Source organism: Ammodytes marinus, assembly GCF_949987685.1.
Source record: "Ammodytes marinus genome assembly, chromosome: 4".
NCBI lineage: Eukaryota > Metazoa > Chordata > Actinopteri > Uranoscopiformes > Ammodytidae > Ammodytes > Ammodytes marinus.
Window position 1 is genome coordinate 35,532,186 of NC_137233.1, and position 24,494 is coordinate 35,556,679.

Here is a 24,494-nt window from a genome sequence, read left to right on the forward strand (position 1 = left end):
AACTGTTTTGGCACAAACAATAAAACACTTGGTTGAATTGACTGCAGCATAGTGTGGCTAGGCCACTCAAAGGAAAACAGCCCAACAGTGGCTTCATCTTTTGTTGTATTTTTCTGTCAGATAAAAAAAAATATATATATATATATCTCAAACCAACCGTTTATTAACTGTAGTATTTGTATTAATAAGCCACTGCTACAGTTGCAAAGCAAATACAGCAAAGGATCCAAAGTAATGTATTCCAGATTTTTCAGGCAGCATTCTCTTGCAGTTCACATGTTAGCCACATAATAATAACCCCCAAAAATGCCTGTTAATGAGTGTATAGCAGTTGTGGTTTACAGGATGTTAAAGTTAAAAAATTAGTGTTCAGTTGGCTCAAACATTATTACACCATACCAAATGTCCTGTTAATTCCACTCTGGTGCTTGTGTTATCCAATAGAATGGAGCAAAGGTTTAACAGACACATAACGATTGGTTGATTAAAACATGCTCGCTTTAAAAGATTCCTTCACTGCAAAGTAAATAATAAAAATATATTTATATATTTATATATTTATATATATATTATTATAATTTTTTTCAGGACAACATAGCTTGAGATGTATGGAATTAACAAAAGTAGGGATTTGTTTTTTTTATCCTTTTGTACATCCAAAATATAATGTCTTCTTTTTCCTCATTACAGCTATCGAAAGACAAAGAGCGTCTGCAAGCGATGATGACGCACCTTCACGTCAAGTCCACGGAGCCCAAAGCCATCCCCCAGCCGGTGAGCAGCAACCCCTGTCATATGTCTGTCTCTCTCTCTCTCTCTCTCTCTATCTATGTCTCTCTCTGTCTCTCTCTCTCTCTGTCTCTGTCTGTGTGTGTCTCTCTCTCTCTCTCTCTGTCTCTCTCTATCTCTCTATCTCTCTCTCTCATCCCTCCTTCCCCCAGCCTTTTGTTTTTCTTAATTGGCACACATGTATTCATTAATCCCTTCCTCCATCTTCTTATTTATCTGCTAAACAAAAACAGCTGTTCTCTTGAGGGAGGTAGTAAATATTGTTTGGATCACAGCTGCTGACATCCCAGATTCAATTTGGTGCCTTTGATGCACACTGTACCAGCTCCCCTCTGTCTCTCTTAGCTTTGGAGTAGCAATGCCTATTTGTAAGGAAAGACAGAGAAATAGATTTACTATTAATAAAATACATTATATTTCATGACTAGCTACAATTTAACTTCCGGACAAAAAAAGATCTACTGAATGTAAGAAATGCTAAAATACCACCAGGAAATTCATCCTAAAGCAAATCAAATAATAAATGAAGACAAGTTTGGTTCAAATGACACAATAACACATGAGGGAACAATTGAAGCAATTCATTAAAACCGCAATATTTTTTCATGTAGGTGCTGAAAATAATATTAAATGATCTCTTGAATGATAAGCAGGCGTAAAGTATTGCTCACTGATGCTGACAGAAACAATGTGTGGTTGCTAAGCTTATATCAAGAAGTGTTATTCTGAAATATAGGTGTTAGTTTCATATTGATTATCGATGATACCAGATGCTTTCCTGAGGACATTTGAATTCCCATTTGGGGATAAAAGTATGTCATTAACCACAACGATTTTTAAAGTATTTAGTCCAATTAGATTTAAACAGAAACTAGATCTGTTTCAAGGTATCATTTATTTGTGTCTGAACAGAATTCCTCACATACGATTTAGTTGAAGTCTTACTTTAAGTATTGTTAAATTGATTTAACAATACTTTAAGTTTTCTTACGTCTTCTTACTGATGATTTACTCAAAATTGCTGTAGGTGAACATTTGACATCTTAAAACATGTAACAGCAGATCAATTTGTTATCTGTATGATTGCTGTATGTTTGAGGTGGTGGTCTGAGGGGCCGTTGGCGCTGAATGGCAGCCACGCTTCCATCAGTCTGCCACAGGGCAGCTGTGGCTACTCTCGTAGTTTACCACCACCGGTATGACTGAGTGTGAACGAATTGAACCAGGAAATGTAAAGCGTCTTTGAGTGCCTAGGCAATAAAGCGCTATATAAAACCTATCAATTATTATCTTCTCGACACATTCCAGACATCATGCTTATCACTCTTACAGTTTTTTTCGATCGCTAAACCACAGTGGGCACAGCTGGAACGACAAGTGCAAAACTCTAACAACACTATGCACAGCAGCGGTTCATGTGGACCAAACTCTAGATCGTTTTTCATTGCTTAAACACAATTTTCAAAACTTTACACACTTATCTCATGGCTTAACCACAGCCTGCACAACACTGTGGATTTCTAGCACTTTATTAAAATGCTAAGACACTGCTGTCACAACTGTAAATCACACATTCAAAACAGAATGGATATCAGCCTAATAGTGCATTTCAAACACTGCTGATTTAAATTTCAACTGAAACACTAAGAAGGTGTCTTGTTTTAGACTTGTTAGTGAACATACTGTATATACAGTATAGGGAAAGCTCAAATATAGAAAGACAGGTTGTTGGAGGGAGAAGAGGAGCAGTGAGACTGGATGTGTGGAGGAAGACCTAGAAGACATTGAGCTGTCATTTCTGATGAAATACAGTAAGGGCAACACTGATAGACCCTGTTGTGAATCATGGTCTCTCATTGAGAGAGGCAGGGTTGAGGGTGCAACGCAATCTGCAAAGATCTAAAATTGCATCTGTAATACGAATTTTCAAGCAAACAAAAACATAAGAGTTGCACCCTTACAGTAAATGACAACATTACAGGAATTGATTTCTGTATTACAATTATAGAATATGTACACAGATAAATACTACATTTGGAAATGTTATCAATAAAATATACAGAATATGTATCTATTGAAGCAATTTCTGATTTTAATTTCTTTTTGTTATCTAAAAAAATTGTTTGTTATAAAATAAACTATTTCATGTGAAAGAATTTCACTCATTCATCAAATAAAATATAACGCAATTTATGTGAAGTAACTCAAAATATTCAAACTGTAAAGATTAAAAGTTTGTCATTTGTGTATTGGGGTTTGATGCTAGTGTTTGTGCTCTGAGCAGGTTCTGAGTGACAGTGTGTGTTATCTCAATGAGGACTGTTCATAGTGTTTGCTGCACTGAGACTATTTTGCAGGTGAAGTGAACTGTTCAGCTCCAGTGACTGTTGGTAATGCAGACTGTAGTTAGAGTTTTTCACATTGAGCTACAGTTGTGCCCACTGTGTTTTAGCGATCGTAAAAAACTGTATGCCATGCTATAAAGTCTACTGCTTAATCCCTATCCTATAGGGGTGAGGGCTTAACATATGGCATTTAAAGTGTCTCTGCTATTTTGTCCTGTTTAAGAAGGGGCCATATTTCAGTTTGTATTACAGTTCATTCTGAGAGCCAAATGTGAACAGATAATTTTGACTGCAGTGTGTCAATTCCGATCTCACGCAACATGGATGCACAATATCAATGCAGTCTGGTCTACAATGCTTAGCTTGGATAATGTATTTACAGTCAGAGAGAGGTGGCTATTGATGTGCAGAGGCAGCATGTGCACACAGCACAGCCCGCTCAACATAAAGCGCCTGGAGATGTCCAACACACGACAATAGGCTGTCTGTTAGTAGCCCTGCTTGCGTCACACACAGTGATTGTGTAGATTAGAGTGCAAAACGCTCGGCTCTGACACAGGGACATTTGTATATGAAAAGTGTTAGGGGCGGGCGCGGCAGATAGCATCTTGAGTTCAGTTACCTCTCCACTTCTCCCTGTTGAGAATGGCTGTGTCAGAGCTCAGTGTTAACACGCTCAGGGAGAGTGCTGGGATTTTTTATTCAAATAAATAGACTCCCATTTCTCCAGCACCACTTTATGCCTGCTGCTAGCCCCGCTATGCATTGCTATGATACATATGTCTGGCTTTGGGCTGGGTGAGTGGTGGACTTACACAGGTCAGAGATTGGAGACTTAGAGGTGACCACTACTAAACAAACATGTAAGTAGATGCAGAAAGAATGTATTCTCAGAGTTAAATAGAGAAACAGCCAGTGTGAAGAAACTATTGTGTTACTCCAGTAATTGCTTGTTAAGCCTTTTTTACTGTTCTGTCCTGCTGCATAGAATAAAGGCATGTATAAGTAGCAAACTGTCAAATGCAAAGTAGCTCTGGTGAATTTGCAGGTTTAGATTTAGTTATAATGTAAGACAAACAAAGTGATACTGTGTATGCATGCATGGCGTCAAATGAATAGGATTCATTTAATTCTTCCGAGGTGGACGGGGGCAGCGGTAAGATCAAAACAAAATGTGCCACATTAGCAGTGGCTGTTCCTGTGTGTGTGTGTGTGTGTGTGTGTGTGTGTGTGTGTGTGTGTGTGTGTGTGTGTGTGTGTGTGTGTGTGTGTGTGTGTGTGTGTGTGTGTGTGTGTGTGTGTGTGTGTGTGTGTGTGTGTGTGTGTGTGTGCCTGTGTTTGTGCCTGTGTTTGTGTTTGTATTTGCCTCTGAGTGTGTGTGTGTGTGTGTGTGTGTGTGTGTGTGTGTGTGTGGGTGTCTGCACTCGGTGTCACTAAGCATTCTTGTCAGAAATCTGACCTTTCACGCCATACATAATTAAGGAGGGACTTTTTGTTTATTTTCTTTAGCAGCTTGCCGAGTCAAAGCCAGTATAATTAGATCACCAATTACCATTTAATTAATTTCAGTCTGAAGTCTCATTTTGTCTAGGCGCTGGAGTGAGCCCAAATGGTGAGGCAAACAAAGGCAAGGCTATTACCAGCCTGTCTGGCCTATTGTATGAAGCCCTCTCTCTGTTTATTGCCAGGGAATATGGATGAAACATGAAACAAAGCCCGCTAATCCACAGGAAGAGAAGTCAAGACCGCGGCCCCGTCCTACTGATAGCATTGTGTCACGCCAACCCAAGTGTGATTTATTTTGCTCATGATTCAGAATAACACGTTGTCTTCTGTAATCCAAATGATTTGGGCTGCCAGAACTTCATCCTCCAAAAAAAACATAATGAGACATTGTGAGGTCCAGGAAAAAAACAAATGTCACTTATTTTGTTGAGAGCAGTTTGCAACAACAATATTGAATAATCTATTGTTTGTAAAATAATAATACAAACATAATTCCAAATAAATGAAAAAAAATATTGTTATGCCAGTGTCATGTCAACACTAAATTCAAGGGATGCCAATCTCGTATTTCTGATGTCTATTTTTTTTTAACTTTTAATAAAATGTGAAGTGATTGGTGGTTGAACAGGCTCTTTTCTGCTTGCTCCTCCACGTCACCTCCGAGGCATTATATCAGCGGTATCACACTGACCTCTTGTCATCCACAGTGATGAGATGTGTCCCACTAACACCGTCTCCCTTTATTCTAGCTCTCCGCTTCTCTCTCTCTCTGAATTTTCTCTTCTTTCCCTTTTCTCACAGTCTGAAGTCATGTTTAATTTGGAAACTGGCCTCCTTTGGCAAATTAGCAATTAGAACAATTTTGTTGGAATATGTATCTGTGTCACTAGTTTTCCCTGCCAATTAATAGCTGGAGCAAGAGGGGTGGTGGTGGGTGGGGGCAGGCCCGGCCCTGGGTATAGGCAGTATAGGCAAATGCTACGGGCGCATCCATCCGCAGGGGGAAAGGAAAAGGGCTACCAAATTTTTTTTTTTTTACTAATACTGTTAATACTATAATTTAAAAATATGAGTTAAGATTAAATTATGACAACCACTGAGGATAGACAAACTATAAAAAAAATTGAAGCGAGATGTTTTTGGTTGAAACTAACATAAATAAGAAAATATGTCGGAGCAAACAATTTACATGTGTAAGTAACAATATCTTGATAATCTGAGTTACCGTGTCGAAATTCAATGTTTGTTATGCTATGGAAATGGCTTTCTGCAATATAGGCTACCTTAGCAGTTATAGCAGTTATAATTCTGTATTATTTGCATTCAGAACTACCTATGTAACTGACGGTCCATTGCGAGTACAAGGGCAAGTGGGTTCCATTTAAATCCCCTGCTCCTCCCCCGCCCACTCTCCCTCCGTGCTCCAAGTTCCCTCCGTGCAACGTATGCTGTTACGTCATACCAAGGGCTGAGGGTAAATGAACGAGAGGAAGTGCAACTACTAATGGAATGCAGCTAAAAGCTCTCTCGTGCCAAGGGAAGACTGAAAAGGAAAAGAAGAGGAGGAAAAACGTGACAAAGACAGAGGTAGGCCTACAGTGACGTTAATGTGGTGAATGAATAGTGTGCTGCATTGTTTTAGCCGTTGTAGGAGCAGTGTGTTAACTTGCTAGCTTACTTTTGGAAGATGGGTAACGTAACGTCCCAGCTTAAATTCATCAGAGACATTTAGAAAGATTTTTCATAACTTGCTAAAGTTTGCACTGCTTGTAATGGTTATTAGAAAGCTATTCCTTTTCCACTATAATTAATGGTTGTCAACCTTGGGTTTATTTTTCAACACAAGGTAAATCAAAGTGCTATACATAAAGCCATGAGATATCATCAGACGGCTTGATCCTGATTTAATAAAAAGCAGGAGCAAACTTTTCCGTTTGATTGTACCTTACCTATAGCTTTCCATTAGTTACTGCTTCTCTTCACTCTGGTTGGATGCTAAACTGCATTTCATTTTAATGACAAGAGTTTAATCTAATCTAATTTCCATTTTAAAGCTTTTCACCATGTATTAATATAAATAATGTAACAACATGTTTACTTCTCTTTTCTCTTCAGGTTTTCATTTGAAATACTTTGAGCCACTTGTCCTGCAGACATCTTCTCCACCTCAGCACAGCCCAGTGATGCAGCATGAGGAATAAAGGCTTCAGCAATAGACCAAAAGGCAAGAGTAGTCAGGCTGTAGCAAGGTGAGGTGAGCTTGTTGAGATATGAAGATGAGGTCTTAACATCTAAATGTAGACAGCTCTCTGTTGGAATCAAGTTAAATAGCAGTACAGACCAGAGGTTTCTGTAATTTAATTTTGTAATATAGCTTTTGTGTGGAATTATATTCAATGCAAAGTTATGAATTATTTAAACTATAGGCTATAATAGATTATAATTTCAAATTTTAATGTCTGCATTATTTTGTGCAAATCGTAATATTGTATTCATATTTCATTTTATGTCACTTGTTTTGTTGTATGGTTTTTATTTGGTAGGTTATTTTCTATCTAAAATAAAATGAAATGTCAAAGACAAAGCTATCCAGTTCTGTGTGAGTGTATGAAAGTGGACCTGACTGCGATGCAATGGGGGGCACCATCTGAAATATTGCCTAGGGCGCCAAATTGGTCAGGGCCGGCCCTGGGTGGGGGGTTCAGGCTAAAATGTTCTACTTGACTGCTGCTCCAGAACCGAAGGCTGGATCGTTTCTTGGCTCAGAGCCGCTCACTCACAGCTGCTGGAAACCATGCAATACCTACCTATTGGAACACACATAATTAGTTTACCTTGTAGACATTATTACTTAAATCCCTCCCTACTCCCTAGCCAACCAAACCCATTGGCACAAACACACACACACACACACACACACACACACACACACACACACACATCATCATATTCTCCACATTGAGAAAATTCTTCATGGCCGTTTTTTTGGCCACGGCCCCTGATGAAGGGGGTCAGTCAGATACAGCAGTTAGTCATCGGATCACCTCCATAAGCACCTCCTAATTAGAGTCCTCACAATACCATTTCAGCTTGTAATTAGCGCAGATTGCCTTCTTCCCTACTAGCAGGGGTTGGCTCAGCGCTAGGTGAGAAACACACTGTCATTTTTTAAAGAGCTGCTCGGTGTCGCCCATCTTCCCTTCTATTCTACTCAACCAATATCAACCGTGCCACAGTGCAACAGACAGCACATGGATGGTTTTGTGTGTGTGTGTGTGTGTGTGTGTGTGTGTGTGTGTGTGTGTGTGTGTGTGTGTGTGTGTGCGTGTGTGCGTGCGTGCGTGTGTGCGTGTGTGTGTGTGTTGTCCAAACAGGACAAGAGGGGACAAAAGATTTAACAAAGGTGTTGAAAGTGAAAGCTGGGGAACAACAGGCCCGACACGCACGGCAGCAAAGAGAAAGAGGGAGGGAGGACAGAGCAGAATAGAGGAGGGTTGTTTTATAACATTTAGCTAACGTTCATGGATCATCCCAGGGCTCCGCCTGTAATTAGGAGAGGAGAAGATATGCATAGTCAATGAGGCATCCCAGACACATGGGTAATTACAGGACTAACTGTGTCTGTCTGTTTGTCTTTCTGTATGTGTGTGTTCCTCTCCTCAGCTCAACCTGGTGTCCAGTGTCACGTTGTCTAAATCCAACCCAGAGGCCTCCCCTCCTCTGCCCCGGACCCCCAGCACGCCCACGGCCCCCCTCACGCCCCTGTCCCACAGCCACTCTGTCATCACCGCCAACAGCCTGCACCACAGCATGGGCCCCATGCGACGGCGCTACTCGGAAAAGTACAACATGCCCATATCTCCAGGTACTGCAGGGATGAACACACACACTCACTCGCATGGAGTCAAGTCAACTTTATTGTCAAAATGTGCCAGACATGCAGCAGAATCCAAAATAATGCTTCTCTCCTAATTGCAATGGATACAAACATAGCATTAATATGTGCACAGAGTTAGGCAAACCACATGGTTAGAAAACTAAATAAAAAGAATATGTGCAATATACCAGGACAATGTACTGTGTAGACACTGTCATGCACTCATCTCAAACCATATATTTTGCATCTGTATACACACACAACCATGAGATCAGGCTTTAATTTGTGTTATCAGCCATTGATGGGACACACCTCAAATTAGTTCTTCATTTGTGTTCCATGTTTGCAGATCTCACTCAGAACAAAGAGTTTTACATGAATGCAGATGTTAGACCGCCGTTCACGTACGCCTCACTAATAAGACAGGTAAGGACTCTGATTGTATGTTTCAGTCTGTCTAAATGTGCAAGTATAAATACAATAGATATGCACTCAGCTATTCAGAAGGTCACCAACTACATTTGTCTGACTTATTTCTCCTTCTTTCTTCTTTGTTACATTTCCAATACAATTTAGACAGAGGAAGCAGATTAACCATCTTCAAATGAGTGCAAGAATGCGTATGGGATTTCAAAAAACAGCCACATATGACAATTTCATTTGATTAAAGCATTTCAGTTGGCTGTGATTATTACCAAATTCATTTCACACAACAGTGGGGATGAACCTGTTTTAAAATGGCCAGTCAATTACAGCTCGGGCCGCAGTAATCTGGGATCTCAGGAATTAATCTGAGCCGGCCATAATTGCTGCCTTGTAATCTGCCTGAGAAATGTTTTCGCTTGCCCTTCATTCACACATACAAAAGAAAATATATTCAAATCTGCCGTTTTGAATGGAAAAGTGCAGAAGACTTTTATAAACAGAGTAAGACTTCCCTTAGACAGTTTTCTTTGCTGTTTCTCGACAGAACACACACAACTCTGCATGCCTCTTGTGAATTATTGATCCCTTTTGTGAAGGGTAGCAACATTGTAAATGTTTGTTTCTGTCACTGTTCCTCATGCAGGCAATCCTCGAATCTCCGGAAAAGCAGCTAACACTAAACGAAATCTACAACTGGTTCACAAGAATGTTTGCATATTTTAGGCGCAACGCAGCAACGTGGAAGGTAATGTTCTTTGTTTCTCCTGACGTCCATAAAGCAGAGAGAGACATTGTGTTGATGTTGGGGGATAATTAAATGACAGCCAGGCATAATACATTTTACAAAGGAACCTCTAATCCAAACTCATAACAATACTCCACGTATTCTGTGTGAATGAACCACCCTTTAAACAAATATGTGGACCATGTAGAACAACAAAGGAGAGGAATATGTGCATTCTTGTTAAAAAAAATTAAAATAAACGCAAGCAAGTGAGAGGAAAATGAAAAATGAAAAATAAATAGTGTGTAATATGTGGGATGTTCTAGTGGTGGGTGGCAGTGTTCACTGCCAATGACCCCTGGCTGAGCCCCTCACACTCACTTCAGCAACACTGTTTTCCACCAAGCCCCAAACACACACACACACACACACACACACAACAGAAACAACTGTCTTAAAGAACAGAAATGACTGGGGTCAGAAAGTGAAATTTGAATAAGGCAAACAGTGATTTAGCAAAAAGGGCAATTATTAAAAGACCAAACACACACACACACACACACACACACACACACACACACACACAACCACCCTGCTCCACCCTAGTCCTCCATCAGCTGTCCAATGTACTTACAGCCCTTGTAACCCCATAGTGGCACATTGGTGTTGGATTCCACGACTCTCTCTCACACGCATACACACTAAGTATATACACATGCACTCAGCATAGCTCCTTGAATAACAAAGGGGTGATATATGCAGGGTAACTTCCATGCCTACACTGTGTGCCAAATTTTTAGGCAAGTTGTATTTTTGAGGATTCATTTTATTATTGAACAACTACAGTGCTCTCGGTCAATCCAACATGTTAAAGAACCTAAACCTGAATGTTTACGAAAGTAAAAGTGAGGTTTTGTCTTTCTTACGAGAATATATATATGTTTTGCTATTATTAGGCAACTATTAGTGTGCAGAATTATTCTGCAACTAAATAAAAAAATTAAAATTTTCCCATCTCACTTGTTTATTTTCATCTGTTAAAGTGAGAATAATAAAACAACTCAAAATTTACAAATAAAAATTTCCGACATAGCCACCCTTCTTTTCAATAACTGTCACAAGCCTTCCATTCATGGAGTCTGTCAGTTTCTTGATCTGTTGACGATCAACTTTTTGTGCAGCAGCAACCACAGCCTCCCAGACACTGTTCCGAGAGGTGTACTGATTTCCTTCACTGTAAATATCCCGTTCAAGCAGGGCCCACAGGTTCTCAATAGGGTTTAAGTCAGGTGAGGAAGGGGGTCATGTCATTATTTTTTCATCCTTAAGGCCTTTACTGGCTAGCCATGCAATTGAGTACTTCGATGCAGTGATGGAGCATTATCCTGCATAAAAATCATGGTCTTCTTGAAAGATGCAGACTTTTTCCTGTACCACTGCCTACTGCCAGTATCTTCTAGAAACTGGCAGTAGGTTTGGGAGTGGATTTTGAGGCCATCTTCAACCCGAAAATGAATGGAAGGCTTGTGACAGTTTTTGAAAAGAAGGGTGGCTATATTGGTCACTGATTTTTTTTGTTGACATAAATAAACGTATATTTTGAGTTGTTTTATTATTCTCACTTTAACAGATGAAAATAAACAAGTGAGATGGGAAAATTTTAATTTTTTTATTTAGTTGCAGAATAATTCTGCACACTAATAGTTGCCTAATAATAGCAAAACATATATATATTCTCGTAAGAAAGACAAAACCTCACTTTTACTTTCGTAAACATTCAGGTTTAGGTTCTTTAACATTTTGGATTGACCGAGAGCACTGTTGTTCAATAATAAAATTAATCCTCAAAAATACAACTTGCCTAAAAAATTTGCACACAGTGTAAATCATTTGGATTCAAGTTTTAATAAAACTTTATTTATTAAAGGTGCTACGAGGAACTTCTTAATATTTCTGAAACAGTCTCATTTTTCCTCTGATGATCCCTAATTACATGTAACAGCAAACGAGACCATCAGTGCAAAGAATGCTATTTTTATATAGTTTTTCTTAATGCCTTTGTCATGTATGCTCACCAGGAACTAAGGCTGGTGTAGTAAAAACACCACCACTTTTGTCCAAAGGGGTTGCAAGACTTGAAAACAAAAACTGAAAATTCCTTGACGCACCTTTAAAAAATAAATGTAAAGCCGCGTTTCCTCCAAAACTACCAGGAACTCTTCGACCAGGAACCTTTAGTTCCTGGGCCCAGGGCTGTGTGTGTTTCCACTGGGGTCTGAAGTCCATGGGTGGTTAAACATATCAGGCCGATGATGTATGGAGAAGCAGTAAAAGTATCTGCAGTGCACGTTGCACATGTTGAGTTTCTATGGAATCAGTGAATCAGAATCAACAGATTATTTCTCTATCTATTTAAGCAGAGACGCGATCGTCCGGTGAAAAAAAAGAGACTGGTGAGATGAATAGTGGCGCTGGCAAAGTGCGCTGTGTGGCTGCTTTGGTCTGTTAACACAGACAGATTATTTCTCTGTATATTTAGAATAGCGGCCATCTGACAGTAAAAAAAGCTACTGAGCTAAACTTTTATATCGCTGCGGAGCGTGCTGTGCGGCTGCTCCATAGACTGTACAAACGTTTGCTATAATCTTAACTAGTTCGCATAGAGAGAGAAAAAAGAGGCAAACACAAGCGCAGCAGATGCATGATGTGTGGCCCGGGTGATAGTACAGAGGACGCTCATGTTATGCTGTTGCTGTTCACTTTTTATTACATCGCAAATGGATTAAATTCAAACCAGGAAATGAGACGCTCGCTAAGCGATGATTTGAACATCGCGGGTGAAAAGCTGCGAGCAGGGAACTCCACCAATCAGACATCTTCAGCACTGTAGCCCCCCCCGCCAATCCCCCCTGAGCAGGATCTTTTTCTGGGATAAGAAAGGTTCCACAGTTCTACAGTTTAGACCCTGGTTCCTGTGGTGGAAACACACATAGTTCCTGCAAAGGTTCCTAGTTCTGGGAACTAGTTCCTGCGGTGGTAAGAGAGGGTTTCTAGATCTTACTCGATATCTATTTACTGACTGATCAGAAAAGACAGTAGAAGCAAACCACGTCATTACTCTATTGCCGTGGTAACCAAGTAATATTTATGTGTTGTTTAAGTTATTTGAAGCTTCAGGACCTTTGAATAACATTCTGCTTTATTGACTGTTTTCATTCAGGTTTCATCCCAGTGCTTGTCAAAATATTACTTCTTTTGAAATTATATTTTTATTTTCCCATGCAGACATGTTTACTGATAGCAACCTTTTCTTTCTCTCTTTCTCTTTTGTTTTCATGCAAACTGCAGAACGCAGTCCGTCATAATCTTAGTCTTCACAAGTGTTTTGTGCGTGTAGAAAACGTAAAAGGGGCTGTGTGGACAGTCGACGAACTAGAGTTCCAAAAGAGACGGCCTCAAAAGATCAGTGGGTAGGTTTTGGGCCTTCTGAGCCAGTGACTATAGCGCCTGGCTGGGATGTGTTTAACTGATGTGGAAGAGGCTGCTGCTGCTGCTCCATCTCATTGTCTGTGTGCCATGCTGTCCACAGTCCCTGCTTGCTTTGGCGTGCCTTCCCCCTTCATGCTTTCAGAAGCCTTTTTGGTGATGCCTCATAATTCACAATGGCTGATTTTCATTTTGATCCTCACCCTTCTCCCCTCCTCCCTCTGTCTGTCTGTCTGTCTGTCCTCCCTCTGTCTGTCTTGTTGATCACTGCATCTGCATTTGGCTGCCCCCTCCCTTGCTTTCCCAGGGTGCCATTCGCACCAACCTTTCCCTGCATAAGTGCTTTGTGAGAGTAGAGGATGAGTTTGGGTCCTTTTGGACTGTTGACGACGAGGAATTTAAGCGCGGCCGCCACGTACAGCGAGGCCGCCCTCGGAAATACGCTGCTGATGAGAACTTTGACGAGCTGCTCGTACAGTAAGCACTTCCCCCTGCCCAGAGGCCCCGCCCTGCCTGCATGCCCTGTACCGCCTTAAATGTTGTCCTCATGCTTTTTGTGTTAAAGGAATAGTTCAACAGTTTAATTTCTTAGTTTTTGCCTCACTCTGAGGCTTAAGTAAAGGTGACAGACTCTGTAACTATGCAAGCATTATTGATGACGAAATGGGCAAAGTTTGCTCATCCAGGTTAGCTTAGCTCAAACTCTGGTAGTAAAGGGGAACGTAAGCCTGAGGCAGGCTAACGTGGCAAAAAGCTAAACATGTAAAATGTTGAACTATTCCTTTAAGCTTTTGCCATATGTCATGCTTTCACAAAATCTGCCTCCATCAATGTATTTTTACCTTCCCATGAAATGCAATGTGTGTGGTATTTTACAAGTGATTGAACATCTTAGAACTATAGCCTTAATGTGCACATTACGACACCAGTAAATGTATTTAGTTCCTATACAAAGTGCATTGATTTCCTTTTATGAAATAAGATCTGAGGAATGCAATGTTAGGTGAGACATGAGTCTGTGGTTGTAATGTAATTGTTTTTCTCTGCAGAAGTCCAGCCTTAGTGAAGAACATCCAGACCAGCCTGGGTTATGGTCCGGCCCTCTCTGCCGCCTTCCAGGTAAACCCCCAAAAAGTGACATCTTTTGGCTGCCTCACTCAGAACAACTTTATATAATAAAAGTCTGTCTTGGTCGACTCACTCTTTGTTTTTGTGAAGGCAATGTACTGGTGTAGTGAAAAAGAGTGATGGGCAAACTGAGAAAGTGCTGACAACTCTTTTCCGTTTCACATTTTAATGCTCGGGGCTTTTGCCTTTTTCAGGCTTCAATGGCAGAAAACAACATACCTCTATACACTACTGCTTCCATTGGAAGTCCTACCCTCAACTCCCTCGCCAACGCCATCCGCGAGGAGATGAATGGAGCGATGGACCATGGAAACAGCAATGGCAGTGACAGCAGCCCGGGACGCTCGCCCCTGTCAGCTATGTGAGTGGCAACACACACTTTAAAAAAAAAAAAAGAGGTTCATACTTTGTACTCCTCCATTGAGAAAGCAACACTCTAAATAAAGAGAGACAGACAATTGTTTTGTCAACTTTCGACTTGTCAAAATGAGTGAATATCTCCTCACGCCCTCTACCTGTCCCTACTGTGTGTGTGCTGGAAAAAATCCAGTGTTAAAACACAGCGTTGGCTCTGTAAACAGGTATGTTGCTAGCTACAATGGACTCCTTTGTTTACATATCCTTTGCTTACATACCTGTTTGAAATAAAATCCAAAACACACACTACGGAAAGGCTGCGGATCATGATGCTTTATTATTAGTGCTGTCAACGATTAAAATATTTAATCACGATTAATCGCATTAATGTCACATTTGAATCTATTCTAAATGTCCCTTGATTTCTTTGTCATATTATTTTTTCTCATTTTATTTTCATCAACATGGAAAAGTGGATCGACTTGCTTTGTACAAATGTTTTTTTATTGAAAACAACATTGGCATCGAACAATCACAATTGTCTTGGGCGGCGCTAAGCCCAGGAAGCCGCAACGTGTCCTTTCAAAATAAAGACATTAGCTGCCGACCATGAACATGTTATAAAAGATGCCGACCAACACCGTTAATGCTGTTGGCCATGTGTGTGCAGCAACATCATGAGCTGGCTACTATCAACTAGGGGTGGGAAAAAAAATCGATTTTCCGATTAATATCGATTCTCTCTCGGACGATTCTGAATCGATTCAGAAAAGTTAATAATCGATTTTTTTAATTTTTTTTTTTTAATACTAATATTAATACTTCATGCGCCATTGCGCATGCACACCACACATGTGCGAGTTGTTTCCAAAGTGGCTTCAAAATGTCTGAGAGCAGCAAACCCATGACCTGCACCGGCTTTATCTCTGTTTACGTTTTTGTATGAGAGCTGAATTCCAAGACATACTTTTTGTACAATGTGTTGAAATGACATAGAAAATAATAGATAATAGAATAGAAATCCTATAGAAACATGATTTACGAGATTAGAAATAAAATAAAACTGAATCGGTTTAGTTTTTACATACTTCCATATTGTGTTGAAATGCAAGCTGCATTGATTATTGCACTGTTCATAGAAAGTCATATTTGTGACAAGAAAAGCTTTTTCTCTAATACAATATTAGAGAAGGCAATTCATCTGTTGATTGTCTTTAATGATCATCACAAAAGTAGGAAGTGATTAGCAAACTCTGAGTAGCAAACTCAGATGTGCATATAAATATATTTTTGAAATTCACACATGGGTATGTACATAAAAAATGTTTTGCATTGAGATGCATTGAAAATCGATTTTGAATCGAATCGTTGACCTCTAAATCGGAATCGAATCGAATCGTGAGGTGCCAAGAGATTCCCACCCCTACTATCAACCCGTATCAAATGCGCGCGCAAATTCAGTTGTCTACCGTTCTGAGCGGAGCATAAACAGTAGACTACTGCGGGGAAGGGGAACGTAACGTTAGCCTACCCTTTGGCCCGCTATGGGCTCGCAAGTCCTAACATGTGTGTGCGGACGCGTCCCTGTTGTTTTGTTTCCGGTCTAGCTAGATCCAGTTTGTGGTGTTGTACTTTTTCTAATAACATTTCTAGTTATTGCAACAGCATGTGAAAACACTACAAAGTTTGCTAGGCCAAAAAGAATGTTAATCTCACGATAAAAATATTGACATCGTTAAAATGGGTTTGCGTTGACGCCAGTAATAACGCGTTTAACTGACAGCACTATTTATTATACAACAAGCATTGTCCAGAATCACTGACTCCACCTTTATTTCATGGCATGTAGGAAAAGAGGACAATAAATGAAGAGGGCTGTCCCTTTGTTAACAGCCAGTTTATGAACCCTCCTTTATGTGTCCTGCTGTCTGTCTGTCTAGGTCTCACCATAATCCACATTCCGATTTGTTCAAACATTTACAAAATCAATGACTGAGCTGTTGGCTCAGACACATTGAAACACAAGCCGAGAAACACCTTCACAAAACGCCTCTGAAAGAATAAAAAGTCCACAAAGGCCTAATTAGTCTGGAGGACACCATCCAGGTTTCCCATGTAGGAAAGTTGTGGTTGGGCCCTGGAAAGCATAGCTCCCCCTGTTCACTTGTTGTGGAGTGTCTGCTAAGTTGTTTGAAGCGCTGCATGGTTTCCAGATGTAGGGCCGATTGTGCAGCGCAGCACGTATATAGACTTCGGGGATGGCCTCCTGAAATGTCTGAGCTTTTGGGGGGAGAAATTCTGCCTGAAAACTAAAAAAAATGAAGGTGTAGTAATTGAGCTCCTGGCCAAACGGAGGAGAGTGCCATCCCCTTAATCACATAGCTGTGAGCGTGGCTGTGGAACAGGAAAGGCAGAGACAGGATGGGTGTGCTTGGCCCTGAAGGCAGCCGGCTTCTCCCTCTGCCCCCTATGTTTCTATCTTTAGGGCTGATGGAGGAGCTCACCAAACTCTCTCTCCATAATTATGTCTATAAGCTTTTTATTCAAGCACCAAATGAGTAAAATCTTGTTTTATTTAGCTTTTAAAGAACTTTATTCTCTTATTAACAAAACATACCAGTAGTTAAATGCCTACGGATTGAGCATTAAGTGTTATTACACAGTAGCAAAGCCTCCTTTTAGCTTAGGGAATAATTATTAAACTAACATGTGCCGAAAAGATCCCCGTTTTACTAAGATACTTTGGCTTACACTGTTCCAAATACAAGCTCATCACCATTGAACACTGTGTAACATGTGTTTTCCACATGTGCCAGTGTGTGCTGCTGTGTTGCTTTGACAGGCACACAGCTTTCTAACACTTGCGAGGAACAAACTAGAGCACCTCAGTCTCTTAAAACCGATGAGAATCAGGTAATGCAGAGAGACGGCTGATTATAAGCAAAGTGTAGAACGCAGTTCAATAGCAGAATAATAACAATTTCATGTCTAGCCCGCAGCCACACAGTCAGACCAGAGGCGACGGCACTTATTGGAGTCACTTTGATGTGAAAAATTATAGAAAAGCTGACTTTACTCCCCCCCCCCTTTTTTATAATTTACACACAAAAAAAGCTCATTAGCATACGAGTTGTGTCTCACAATCACAATAGCTGCTAAAAATCACAAGACATCCCGGTGTGAATAAATCAAGCTTTTTGGAGATGAAGAAAAGTTGCCAGTCGTCGCTTGTTGTAGTAAATGAGCCTCCAACAACTACAGCAGGCAAGTCCCCTGCAGCTGCTCATAATGTTTTCCTGTGTGTGTGTGTTTTTTTCTTCTCTATTCTGACACAGCCAGGCCCTTCTCCTCTCCTTTCCTTCCCCAGTGCTTTTATCCCTGCTCTGTTTCTGTAATGAGAAATTTGTCAGATCTCATCTCTTTAGTGGCTCTTTTTTGCCTAGACTGTGAGTTATGAGATGTATGTGTGGGGGGGGAGGCTCATGTTTTTGCCTTGTTTACAAGTGACAGCGTTATTATTCTCACAAGGGGGCTCTGTTCCTTATCGCAGTGTTGTGTGCCGAGTGCGCCGCCACCACTGCTGCCCTCCTCTCCCTGCCAGCGCTTTTCTTCACTTTTATTGACACTTGCTTGGGGAAAAAAAGCATTTATTCTGGAGTTTTGAAAAACAGCGTACGGCGGTTGTCTGGTTGTGGCTGTGTTTGCGCTTGAAGTTGATTAATGATAGAAGCAGGCTGGGGGTAGTCCTCTGGAGAGCCGCCTCGCAGGTTGTGCATGTTAACGAGCAGACAGGGGAACACACAGCACGCTGCCTGATCCAGCCACAGTCCATTCTCTCTCCTCTGCTCGTCTCACGTTGTTAATCTTCCTCATTTATCAATTCTAAAGTGAATACCCCTGTTGTCGCTTGCCATGGAAATAATTTTATAAAAGCCCGCAGCAGCTTTTTATGCCGGGATTGGAATGCCTCTAAAGAAAAAAAGCTGAAATTATCATCAGTGCCAGTGAGGCAACTCAGTCCCCTACTCACAAGTCTACGCTAAAGACAGACATTTGTTTTTGTTCCCCTGTTTCCTTCTTTATAAAGAGAACGAGCAGAGAAGTCTGTATCATTGAGCGCTTATAAAAACAAAAGGGGATTTAAGAAAGTTAAAGGTGGTGTCTTTTCTGGAGAGTGCTTGTCAAAATAATTTTTTGTCGAAATCAGGCAATATCGCCTCACAATCTACTACCTGTGTGTGAACTACCCTTTGTTTACATGCCAGTTTACAGAGCATAGGCTGTGTATTAACACATTGTTTTCAGTGCACACACAGTATGGACAGGTGTGCGGATCCTGAGGAGATAATCACGTACTGTAGTTTAACATTGATTTTGACAAAAAGCATTTTTGTCAAAATCCCTGACTCTGCCTTTAAAGTTAAATGGCGAAGTGGAGCTCCATCTTTTTTATCTTCTGTCTCCTGTCCTCCTCCAGGCATCATCACATCAGCGTTAAAGAGGAACCACTGGACCCTGAGGAGCATGAAGGACCCCTGTCCCTGGTCACTACAGCCAATCACAGTCCAGACTTCCATCAGCACAGAGATTATGATGAGGACCAGGGCCACGACGACATGCTGTAGACAGTCTGGCTCATCTGTATGGGAGACAATGACAAACACTGAACTGCAGTCTCAGCCACTGAGGACAGCTCTGAAAAATGTCTCCAAGTTCAACTTTTTAGTGCCATTACAATAACATAGCAAGAACACACACAAAACAACAACGTGAGGGGGGATTTATTTTTTCCTGATTACGTTCTACTTTTGATTCAAGCTTAAAAAGTGACATTTCCTTTCTACTCATGTGTCTGACGGACTAGTTTGGTACAGAGGGGATGGGGGGCGATGTGTGTGTTTGGAGTCGGGGGACCCTTTGCCAAGCAGCCCAAGACGGACTGCAAGAGTGTGTGTCTCCTCCTACCCACCCCTCTCTCAAGACACACATCTGACCACAAACTCAAGAGAAAGAGAGAGAGAGAGAGAGAGAGAGAGAGAGAGAGAGAGAGAGAGAGAGAATGGCTAACGTTTAATTTACACTTGCAGGTGTGTGTGTGTTTGTGAGGGAGAGTGAGTAGGGACTTCTGTTCATTTTTTTGATTCCGTCATAGGGGTTGGGAGGGATGTTGTTTTTATCTGGATGTATCTTTTGTTTATTTCTGGGGGTTCTAAAAATATCAACATAATGTTTATTTTTCCATACAATGCTGTTTATTGATGTTGCATCTTTGTCCTCGTTTTTTTTTTTTTGTTATTTCCTTAATCTGATCAGACCTCATGCCCATGCTGTGGAGATTCTGTGTTGGTCGGCACTTGATTATGAATGTCTATGATTTCCTTTTAATTTTCTTTTAAAACACACACACACACACACACACACAAGCAGAATGTCGGATAGTATTTTTCTGTCATTTATTCCACAATCTTCAAGAGAGAGAGAGAGAGAGAGAAACTAGTCTGACACGCCCCTCCCCTGCTCCTGAAGGCCATTGGCAATGCACTACTCATAATGAAGGCTCCCTCCACGCATCAATGAAGTTTAATTTAAGATGCGAATGAATGACAGAGAAATCATGCAGGTTATGATTGATCCTTTTGAAATTATACTTTAAAACAGCTCCTGTCGCGGCCGAGCGTGTAGAGCTCCAACAGAATTCCTGATCACCTACAAGCTCCGGGTTTTTTTTTCTTTTTTTTTAAGGGAAAATTAAAATGTCAGGTGTGCACCGGCCAGATAATGATTTAGACCAACTAATTGTGATTCCTGAACACAACTGTCATTGATAATCAAAGTGTCTGTGCTTTTTTTATTATTCAGTGCTTGAAGATAAACGTGCATTCCCCTCTAGATTTATTTGTCTCACGCGCATGGCTAGTTTTAAGTTTCGGTGTTAGCAATTGTGCACCGGACGAAATGCTCACCGAGGAGAGGGATAAAAAAAATCCCAAGACCTGCAATAGGACATTGCACATGGCACATTCCAGCATTAGACAAGCATTGGAAAGGGCACAGATATATAGTACATGCCATGTAAGCATGTGGATAACTTCACGTTCATTGTCGTCCCAAAAAGCAAATTTTGTCGTCAAACATTGAACCGAGATACAGTAACAAAAAAGTATTTGATAGATAGTTCAATCTTAATGAGACCAAGCATACAACGACTGCAATCAACCACTTTGATTTTTTTATTTATTATTAGTATAAATATTATTTAATATTTTATTTGGCTATTTCTTTTAAAGTTGTTGATGTGTTCTTATATCTTGTTCTGTGACTACCAAAGATCAACTACAAAGTACATGTTGTGTGTTACATGCAATAGCAGATAAGGCCAAATATCTCTCCTCAAAACTAGTGTTCTCATTCATTTCTATTAAAAAAACCAAAGGGGGGGGGCTTGAACAGGATAGCTGCAGTAGTGTTTGCAGTGACCAGATCTGAATGGGGAGGCGCTATGAGCCAGTGACTACATGATGACCAAATTAGGGAAACTTCTTGTCTTTGGGCCAGTGAGTAGAAACCAAGGCGTGCAACATAAAGAGTTTGTAGATAAATAAATATACTGGTGAATGGAAAAGGCTTTTAAAGAGAACAATGTGAAACAGATTCGTTACTTCAACTGGACCACACCATGATTCAATGTTTTCTCTTCTATTAATTCATTTACAATTTCATTTGTATCCTTTGAAAATGATTTTATGCCACTTTTTAGGGTTTTTTAGTGTATTTGTTAAGATTGGCAAGACTTTATGATTGTGTTTAGTTTCTGTCAACTTATTACTTTTTATATTAAAAAACACTCCTGTCAACTAATAAGCTGGGTACAAGGTACTTTATGGCAGTTATTCTTATTATTAGCATTATTATTAAAAAAAAATAAGTTGAGTGCTCATTAACTAAAGAAGGAAAAAGGGCAAATCTGTGGTTTCCAGAAGATGTATTTAATATCTAGGCAGCTGTGGGATGGGTCACTGACAGCCCGGCTGGGATCGTGAGAAACAGGGCCCAAACTCATCCACAAAACCCCAAAGTCATCTGGCTGCTTTGTTTGGTATTCCAAACGGAGGGAAAAGTGCTGGTAGATTAGAACATTCTCAGCATGTGTAAGCTTGACATTACTAAAGATAACAGCATGAGAAAAAGTAAAAACGTTTGTACGCATACCTCCGTTCAAACCTATAGGGAATGATTCAATTAAATGAGAATAATAATAAACAACAAATATTTCACTCAGTTGCACTTAGTCGTATGTCCTGCATGTTGAGTCTGATACTGTAGACAATAATCACAATGAAATAAGAGCTTGTTTATCTATCAAGATTTCATCCTTTTTTTTGGCAAATTAATTGAAAACTCAGGCCTTTTGTTGATTGCTGCACCACCCAGCCGTGTGTGGCACCATTCTTCCTGTCCAAGTCTGTGTTCTCATGTACTGATTGGGCTTGTTTTTTAAGAGCTTCCTAATATAAGGTTGTACATACATGGCCGTATAGCCTTTGTCTTTCTCTGTCTTTTCCTCTCTCTCACTCTCTCTTGCTTTTTCTTTTTTAAGATCAAAAAATACATTTGTGTTATGACATTTGCTTTTTGGCGACTGCTATGTATTAACTATGAAATAGCTATGAGAAGAAAAAACTGCTGTATGTATTGGAATAGCAAACTGTGCTGCAAATGTATTTTACTTAGTAATCTTTACTTTAACTTAAAAAAAAAAAAAAATCTCATTAATTGATGAGATTTGTTTCACTCCTCCCCAGCTCTATCTGTGTGAGCTGGGGAGGGGAAGGCTGGGGGGAGATTATCCCCCATTTTGAAATTTTAAACTGTAATATAGAATAACAGACTTTTCTTATCATTGAACCTAAGCATTTTGTACAGATCCCCCCCCCCCCCCCCCCCCCCCCTCTTTGCTGTTTTTTGATACTTCCTTTTGATGGTTGAACCACTGCCTTCTGTGGCTGTATGTTAAAGATTACTGTAAAGTGTAAAAAGCGCAGACAGGTATATTTCCTCGACGTGACGGAGATATCTTGCATGAGTAATCCCAGGGTCACAGAGATGGGGGGTGGGGTGGGATATGGTTTTAAGTGGTCAGTAATAATATAAGGGTGTATCAATCTCTAATGATATTCTATATAAAATGAATAGGAAAAAAAATATGCAGTGCCAAGATGTAAAGAATATTGTTAAATGCTGTCTTTTTTTGGAGCAATTCATTTCACTCAACGCATCAGAGATGTCTCCTTCTCATCCATGTAATTTACCTGTAGGTGAACACACACACACACACACACACACACACACACACACACACACACACACACACACACACACACACACACACATTTTGTTTGGCATCTACATATTTATATTTTTATCTCCAGGGTCATTATAAATGAGTCAAACAAAGCACACCACCACAGCAGGCGGGGTTCTGAGGTTTCCACGCTGTTGGAGGCGAATGTCCTGCAAACTGTTGACCGTGTGGCATCAGAACACTGGCCCCCGAGCTAAAGAAGCCATTGTTTCATCCATCACCAAGCAGCCAGCCGCTGTCACTACACACTTTAGTTTATTTCCATGTGGAGGGGGAGGGGAGCTGTCACGGTGCTCTCATCCTTCAACGGCTTTTCTTCTCTTCTTCACTTTGTTTCCTTTGAAGATGTTCTTTGTAGTTTCTTTTTCCTGTGTTTTTGTTTTGAGAAATATTCTCACTTCCATCAGTGTGTAAACCTCCTCATCATTCCTGTCTGTCGGATGCAGACCACTCTGTGTGAGTCAGTGGCCATGGCTGACGTGAGCATTCTAAACATGCAATAAAATGCTGGTTGTTCATATCTTTGTTTCCTCTGAGTCTGTACTTTGTGGAGCTGCACATTTCCTGTCACATGTAAGTGAAATGAAATGATTACACAAGGAAGTGGTCATCTACATGTTTTAACACTGAAGGAAATGCCAAGCAAAAGTAAATCAAAGGTGAAAAGAATACATTTCAAACTTTGATATATTGCCATTCTAACTGTGTTTCCTCATTCTTTTGCTCTGCAGACTAGATTCACACAGACATGTTTGTCATCTTCAGCAGTATTCTCGTCGCAGCCTCAACATTAAATTATATGGTCATTAAAAAGAGACAGTTAAACTGTCTTTTCCTCACAGCAATTTAGGTAACTGCGTTTGATAAGCTATAAATTGTAAACAGCATTAAAAATTCCAGAAATAATAGCGATATGGATTTGGTGAAGGGAGCTAATGCTGATGACCAGGACTTGATTTTTTTACGACAGAGGCACAGGTCACTTTGGCCACTACACAGGAGACAGAGATCAAGTCTAAGCACTTTTAATCTTGTGAAACAAGCAATTACAAATAGTTGCATTGATTTGTTAAAAAGCTTTAGGTGACATAAATCGTTTCTTGCTTAGCTTATTGCTGGAAAACATAAATGTCAAGTGTATTATTAATTAAGGGCTTTGAAAGACAAGATTTAATGGAAACGATATAAAATCACAAGCAATCTTTCTGTAGGCAGTATTTCACTTGAGGGTCAGGATGCATGTACGTCGGTGTTGTTGTCATGACATCGGTCACAAAGTGAATCAGATGACATAAAGTTAGAGGGAAAGCGCAGTAATGGAAAGTGTTTGATGCTCCGCATCAATTCATCTAAACTCAGTTACTTACAGAGAGGATTAACGTGATATTATTATAGACCATAAAGGTGGATGAAACATTATGAGAACACAGTGGATATATTGCTGCCTCTGAACATAAATCTGTATCCATGCAGATCATTGATGGCAGGACAGTG

General features: G+C 40.3%; 1 protein-coding gene across 11 annotated transcripts in view; it reads left to right on the forward strand.

Annotated features, from left to right (window-relative positions):
- foxp1b (forkhead box P1b) overlaps nt 1-23,521 on the forward strand; it is a 222,337-nt gene extending 198,816 nt beyond the window's left edge. For all 11 annotated transcript variants that reach the window (XM_080025667.1, XM_080025672.1, XM_080025674.1 and 8 more), the window contains 8 exons: nt 691-774; nt 8,304-8,505; nt 8,867-8,943; nt 9,587-9,688; nt 13,016-13,137; nt 14,203-14,272; nt 14,476-14,642; nt 19,116-23,521. In XM_080025667.1, the coding sequence (XP_079881793.1) occupies nt 691-774; nt 8,304-8,505; nt 8,867-8,943; nt 9,587-9,688; nt 13,016-13,137; nt 14,203-14,272; nt 14,476-14,642; nt 19,116-19,263 (972 nt within the window). In that variant the 3' untranslated portion in view covers nt 19,264-23,521. The remainder of the gene's footprint in view (nt 1-690; nt 775-8,303; nt 8,506-8,866; nt 8,944-9,586; nt 9,689-13,015; nt 13,138-14,202; nt 14,273-14,475; nt 14,643-19,115) is intronic.
- The last annotated feature ends 973 nt before the right edge of the window (nt 23,522-24,494 follow it).